This window comes from Ipomoea triloba, chromosome 15 (assembly GCF_003576645.1).
Source record: "Ipomoea triloba cultivar NCNSP0323 chromosome 15, ASM357664v1".
Taxonomy (NCBI): domain Eukaryota; kingdom Viridiplantae; phylum Streptophyta; class Magnoliopsida; order Solanales; family Convolvulaceae; genus Ipomoea; species Ipomoea triloba.
The window spans coordinates 17538897-17546801 of NC_044930.1; the positions used below are offsets into that span (position 1 = coordinate 17538897).

The 7905-nt window shown below is 33.7% G+C and overlaps 1 protein-coding gene across 1 annotated transcript; it reads right to left on the reverse strand.

Moving 5' to 3' along the window:
- Positions 1-202: 202 nt before the first annotated feature.
- Positions 203-634, reverse strand: LOC116005793. The gene has a single exon (XM_031246030.1). It carries the CDS (start codon positions 632-634, stop codon positions 203-205), a length of 432 nt encoding a protein of 143 aa, XP_031101890.1.
- Positions 635-7905: the final 7271 nt, after the last annotated feature.

Below are 7905 nucleotides of genomic sequence, written 5' to 3' on the forward strand. Positions count from 1 at the left end.
AAGGCACGTATAATTTATTTTGTACTGTGGACACATTATTTTTAAAAACTTTGATTTAATAATATTATATCTTATTTATTATGTATTATTAGTACAAAATAAATCATGCATGCCTTAATAATTAATTATTAATATTATTGCCTAATAATTATTTTTTATATATATCTAGGAAGGGGAACACCCAATTACAAGCTTTCAGTTTCTAGTTGTCTCCAAATTGGGAGACCAGACTTATCATCCTTAGACATTGTAGGATACTCTCCAGAGGTTGGTGGAGGACTGTAGTTCCTTTTTTACTCGCTGCAAGCTTGGCCAAATGATCTACTGCAGTATTGAGTTCTCTTGGGATGAATGCTAAGTGCCATGCTTGGATATTTGCTAGTTCTTTCTTACATGCAAACAAAACGTTGTCTGTGAAACTATCACAGGCCGAATCATTTGTTATAACATCTACTACTGTCTTTGAATCGCTCTCAAAGCAGACTTGTCGTGCTCCCAAGAGTTTAGCCATTTGGATTCCTTTAAGGAGAGCCCACGCCTCTGCCATATCCTCTAGGCATGTGTTGATTCCATATATGAACCCTTTCATCCATTCGCCTTGGTCGTTCCTGGAAAGGCCTCCACAACTAGCCATATTAGATGTGTGGTCGAGTCTTCCATGCACGTTGATCTTAATCCATCCTACTGGGGGAGTATTCCATTTGATCAGTTTTTAGCTGAAGCACCTCGGGTTAGAGCTTGTCAGACTAAGATTATTAAATGCTTTGTTCATCTCTAGAACTTGTGTCTGCACCAAGTATGCCTTGTGACCCACCCTATATCTTTTGCCATTAAAGATTCTATCGTTCCTCCATCTCCAAAGCCACCATGCGCCGACTGCAAAGAGTGTTCTGTTGATGGTTTGTCTATTCCCATTATTTGAGCCTCGAATACCAGCGTCGAACCATCCCTCGAAGGATAAGTCTTGTGTCCTCCTAATCATTCTTGGTAGCACTGCTTCCCATAGTGCGCAGGCTTCAGGACAGTTTCTAATGATATGCTTTGTAGATTCTTCTTCATCTGTACAGATTTCACATTTGTTACATTCTGCCAAGCCCTGCTTTGCCCTGTTCTTGTTGGTCATTAATCTATCTTGCCTTGCCAACCAAAGAAACGTCTTGACTCGGCTTGGTGTTTTAAGCTTCCAAATATTGCTCCATATGTTCGATTCATCTATTTCTGAGGACCTCGTTATGAATGAATAAGCTGAGGAGATGATAAATTTCTTCGATTTGCCGTCACCCCATCGCAGTGTATCTTGCATGTCTTCATTTTCCGCTTATCACACCACGGCCAGCTGATCCATTATTTCTTCTGGTAGCAGGTTGGCTAACTCTGAGTAATCCCATCCTATAGCAGCATTCCAGTGGTCCACAACCCGTGAGTATAACTCTGGCAAGGATAAGTTCGTGGTTATGTATTCCATAAGGGGACGATGTCCGAGCCACGCATCCATCCAAAAGGGGGTGTTTCTTCCATTCCTTACAATTTTTCTGATGTCCTTCTTCATGATAGGAGTTATTTTCACAATCTCTTTCCATGCATTCGACATTGAAGTTCTGGGTTGCCATATAGAGGGATCCAAACTATGTACTGCATATTTTGCTGCCATTAAATCCTTCCACAGACTTTCATCCCCCAACATTAGCCTCCATCCAAGCTTGGTGAGGAAGGCAGCGTTCATGGCTTCCAGGCTTCTAATTCCGAGAGCCCCGTGGACTTTGTCTTTAGTCACTTTACTCTATGCAACCAAATTGCATTTCCTTGTCTCATCTGTACTTCCCCATAGGAAATCCCTGATGATTTTCTCGATAGCTTTTGTCACTCCAATAGGTAGCAGTGTGGTCTGCATTGTACAAAGAGGAATGGCTGAGAGGACAGATTGAGCTAAGGTTTTTCTTCCTGCAAATGATAGAGTTTTCTGCCTCCACCCGGTTAGTTTGCTCTTGACTCTGTTAATCAGACCATCGAATGTGTCCTTTTTTAGTCTACCATGCAGGGATGGTACACCTAGGTATCTTCTCAGGTCTTCTGTCTTAGAGATGTCCAGGATCTGTACAATAGTCTATTGTGCGACTGAGTTGGCATTCTTTGAGAAATATATCATTGATTTCTGCAAATTCACCTTCTGGCCAGACTGTAGACTAAATTCATTCAAACTTTCCTTAATAACTAAGGCTTGTTACGATGTAGCTTCTCCAAATAGGACCATATCATATGCAAATAGCAAGTGTGAGATGTTTGGTCCGTTCCTTGTAACTTGGATTCCTTTCCATTCGCCAATGGCAGACTTATGGCTGATCAAGTGGCTCAATCGTTCGATGCAGAGGACGAATAGCAAGGGTGAGATGGGATCACCTTGCCTTATTTCTCTAGTTGGATTAAACCATGCAGATTGTTCATTGTTCAGTGATACAGCTAGTCTGGCTGTTGTGACACAAGCCATTACATTTCTTACCCAGATTTCGTCAAGCCCTGCTATTCCTAGTGTTTCTCTAATATAGTCCCAGCTCAGCCGATCATAGGCCTTTTCGAGGTCAATTTTCCCCATCATCCACCCTTTTTCTCCCCTCTTTGTTTTCATAGAAGCTGGGATTTCCTAATATACCAAGATATTGTCAGCTATCTGCCTTCCAGCTTCCAGGAACAAAGCTTGACTGATATGGACCAATTAGCTTCCGTAAGATATGCTTCAACCTTGATGCTATAGTTTTGGTTATCAGTTTATAGATTACGTTGCATAGTCCTATAGGCCGATAATGTTTGACTGATTTCGGGTTTGATATCTTGGGGATCAGGACTATGATTGTATCGTTGCTTCCTTCTGGTAAGATTCTAGAAGCCAAGAAATCAAGTACTACTCTCGTGAGTTTTTCTCCCACTATTGCCCAAGATTTATGGTAGAACCCTGCTTGAAACCCATCAGGTCCGGGCGCCTTGTAGGGCTTCATATCAAACAATGCTTGCTTGATCTCTTCTAGCATGAAGGGTCTATTTAACTCGTCCAAATCGTCCTCGTGCAGCGTACGGAATGACACGTTGTGGGTTGTCTGATGCAGAGCTGTTGATTCCTCTGAATATAATTTGTGGAAATAATTGCTTGCATGGTTTAATATGTCTGATTCACTATATAGCCAATCCCCGTTGTCGCCCAAAATCTTTTGGATTTTAGAATTTGATTGCTTGATGATAGTTGCTACATGGTAGAATTTTGTATTCCTATCTCCTGACGATATCCATTTCTCCCTCGACCTTTGGAACCATAACAATTCTTCTTGAAGCAGGATGTCCTCCCTCGCCTAATAATTATTTATTGTAATTCTCTTCACCTTTTTTCAGTGTAATATTATTGACACAAAATAAATTATACTTAGTTTAATATATAATTATCTTTTAATTTAATTTCTTAATATTTATTAATGGTAATTTTTCACTTTTTTCGTGTAATTATTATGGTAATTTTATGGTAATATATTTCAAAATTGTGGCAATTTCATTAATTATTATGCTAATTTATTGTAATATATTTTAATAAATATTATAATTGATATAGTTAATGAAATTATTATGGTAATTGCCATAACATTTGATAATTATAATTAATATAATTAACTTTATTGAGAAATATAATATTTTTTTCGTGGCAATATTTTGGCAATTTCATTAAATTATAATCAATAAAATATTTCATTAAATTATAATCAATAAAATATGAAATATAATTAAGGAAATGAAATTATAAAATTAACAAAATATGTGTTCATAAATATTTAGAAATTTTTTTAAATACATACATATGCACTACATTAACTTTACCAAATTTAAATGCTAATTTTTTAATTTCTAAATGTAAAATTCTAATTATAAATCAATAATATAAATCTATACTATGGCTATGTTTGGCAAACCTAGCTGAAAAGGTAGCTGAAAGTTGAAAAGGAGCTGAAAGCTGAAAAGCTATAAGTTAGGAGCTGAAACAGGTGAGCTGTTAAGCTAGCTGTTATGCTTAAAAGTGTTTGGTAAAATTAGCTTTTTGATAAGCTGATAAATGTAAAAAGACTAAAAAGGCATCTTCATAAAATTTAAATTTGTTTGTTACATATTAAAATTTAACGTTTGAAAATAAAACTATTAGCAAATCATGATCTAGCATCCCATAATGAATGAAGTAGCAATATTGTTGCGAATCTCCTTCATCTCAGTAGAGGTCTGACTTAAACTTTCGTTGGTGGAGGTATTACTACTTGAATCTTGAAGTTCATCGGGCGGTATGTAATCTGGATGCTGCTCAAGCACATTAAACATCATGTCATCCTGTGAATTCTTCCGAATATAATTATGTAAGGCAAATGTGGCCATAATAACATCAATTTGGGTCTCCACACTAAACTGTGGCATTTTAGCAAGTATCTTTTGGGTCTCCACACTAAACTGTGGCATTTTAGCAAGTATCTTTTGGGTCTCCACACTAAACTGTGGCATTTTAGCAAGTATCTTCCATCTCTTCTCACTAAACTGTGGCATTTTAGCAAGTATCTTCCATCTCTTCTTCAATACTCCAAACATTTTAGCAAGTATCTTCCATCTCTTCTTCAATACTCCAAATGACCTCTCAATACAACTTCGAAGAGAAGAATGTGCACGATTGAATGCTTCTTGAGCATTAGTTGGCGGCTCTTGTTCAAATTGAGATTGATGATACCTTATTCTTGGATACGGTACCAAATATCATTGTTTATCTAGATATCCTTTATCTACCAAATAATATCTTCCTAAAAAAAAATATAACACTAAACAATTATAAAGAATAAAATTATATGATTTTTATTAGAGTTAAAGTAATACGAATATGATACCTTGTGGCGGCTTGGGAAAGTTCATTGATGGTGTACTAATTGCATGAACAAATACACGTGTATCATGTGCAGATCCTTCCCATCCAACAGATATAAAAGTGAAACACATATCAAAGTCACAGGCTGCCATAACATTGAAAGTAGGAATTCCTTTTCTCCCTCTATATCGCAATTGATCAGCCTCAGGAATGCATGCTGCTATATGAGTACCATCAATACATCCAATGCAATCCTATTTATCATATATATTAGATAATCAATCTTAAAATAATAATAGTAGTAGTAATAGTAATAATAATAATAATAATAATAATAATAATAATAATAATAATAATAATANTAATAATAATAATAATAATAATAATAATAATAATAATAATAATAATAATAGTAATGGTTACATTTTACCTTGAAATATGGCATGTATCGTGCATCATTAGTAATGTAAGACGGTATAGCTTGAAATGTAGGATCATTTGGTGTAATGATATCACGTGCAAGCCCTTGATATCCCCTACTCCTACCACTAATTGCTTCCAAAACTTCATGAAATGCTCTACTTATTGTTTCACCGGAACGTTGAAATCGCTCTCCAACATCTCTATTTGAAGCACCCATAGCAAGTGTGTATATAAATATACCAACTTTCTCCACAATTGACATATTCCTAGTAGATCGTAATCCATATTTTGAATATAAGTCTTCACATAATTGCTTAAACAAAGCGGAGTCCATTCTAAATGCATTTACACATCGAATAGGATGTCCATTCAAGACTTCTCTCATCCATTCCTGTCCTCTAAAAAGTGAAGTCATACAAGGTTCTTTATAAATATATTTATAGTAATATGTTTTGGTTAAAGCAATTGTGGCATACGATGTTATAATTGCACAAAGTGCATGCTTTCTCTTTTTTCTTTTCCGTTCCAACTCCATGATGTACCTAATAAATATAAAATAATGAAAACCAAACATATTGAAATAATTTTCAAACATAAGAACATATATTTTAAAATATATAAAGTGAAACAAAATGTTTATAGTTCATAAAATTAATTCATACAAAAATTAATGTTCAAACACACAAATGTCAAATTGAAATTACAACCAAACATATTGAAATAAAATGAGCATTCACTTGCTTGTATCATGCATATACTTCAACCAAGCTTTTCTAGAGAAGTCATCATCAATATTGAAAAAAATTTCCCTATTCAAATCATCTTTAAGAAAGCTGAGAGAAAAACACCACAAATCTCCACCTTTTTCCATAATACCATCAGTAACCATGCGGTTAATAACACTTATTGCTGCAGCAAGACTAACAGTTGTAGTGCTTTGAGTATTCACAGTACTATCCCCTATTAAAACGTCCAATGCCCGGTTTGAATTTGAAATCAAACTATCCAATTGACTAGAAAGTTGAGCTACTCCTCCCGATTGTCTCCTCTTACGCGTCATTTGAGTGGGTTTAAGACCAATATTCTGAGTTTTTGCACATTTTCTAACATTATTACTTTGAGATTGTCTAGGTACTTGAGTACCACTAACATCCTGGTTCACCTCACTCATGAAATTATTCCAAAATGAAGACTCATCTACCTCCAAATCATGCAATTGGGAAGAATGTTGGTTATCCTGAGAATATAACAAATCTTCAAATCCTTGCATAGTCCTATTCTCTTCTTCACTTTCTATATTTTCTTCCTCAATATCAACAGGTTGCACTAATTGAGGATCCATAGTGGGTGCAACACAACCTTCACCATTTGCATAGCTATCTTCAAATAATTTAGACCACAAATCATCCATTGCAGGATCGATGGATTTATTACGAAATTTTTTATACTGGGAGTTCTCCTACAAAAGAAATGAGAAGAATAAGTTTACAATCAACACCAAAATATAATTATGTTTTAATCTTAAAAATCTATAATACTAACCTTGATTTTTTTCTCGCACCATTCATCAGAGCCACTAATCTTATGTGTACTAGGATCCCACCCTAAACCAGTTTCTTCATGTTTCAGCTGCTTCCAAGTTCTCCATTCTTTTTTCATAGCATCCCACTTATTCTTTAAACTTTTATTTGAAATTTTCCGTTTGGCAGTAGCTTCAAACTCTTCTTTAATTTCTTTCCATTTCATTAATCCACGCCCATGCTTTCGAATATATTTGATACAAATCTCACAAAAGACCACCATGTACTCATTGGTCCACTTAAAATTCTCTCCATCCATATTATCATTTGTTGAAGTCATATTGCTAATTTAGAAATAACAACAACAAGAATATAATAATAATCCAATTTAAACACGCATTAGTAGTTGAATACTTGAATAGAAATATTAAAAAAAAAAAAAAAAAAAGAGCAACAGGAAACAGTGATTGAATACTTGAAAATTATTTCATATCTTTAATATACATATCAAAAATAAAAAACAAAAAAAAAGGAAACAATGGTGTTGAATACTTGAAAACCATTTCATCATATCTGTTATATATATATATATATATAGATATATAGATATATATATATATATATTCAAAAACAAACACTGCAGATTACATGGATAAAACTTGGGTAGAATCCTACAGATTACAAACACTCCAGAAACTTACTTTAATTCTTCAAATTACATTATATCAAAAGCACTGTAGATTTCATTAATATATATATATATATATCTATATATCTATATATATATATATATATAGATATATAGATATATATATATATATATTCAAAAACAAACACTGCAGATTACATTAATATATATATATATATTATATCAAAAACACTGCAGATTTCATTAATATATATATATATTATATCAAAAACAAACACTGCAGATTACATTGATAAAACTTGGGTAGAATCCTACAGATTACAAACACTCCAGAAACTTACTTTAATTCTTCAAATTACATTATATAAAAAACACTGCAGATTTCATTAATATATATATATATATATATATATATATATATATATATATATATATATATA

What these genes read in the sequence shown, in the direction of transcription:
- LOC116005793 (XM_031246030.1), bottom strand. Translation starts at nt 634, where the DNA reads ATGGCTAGTTGTGGAGGCCTTTCCAGGAACGACCAAGGCGAATGGATG.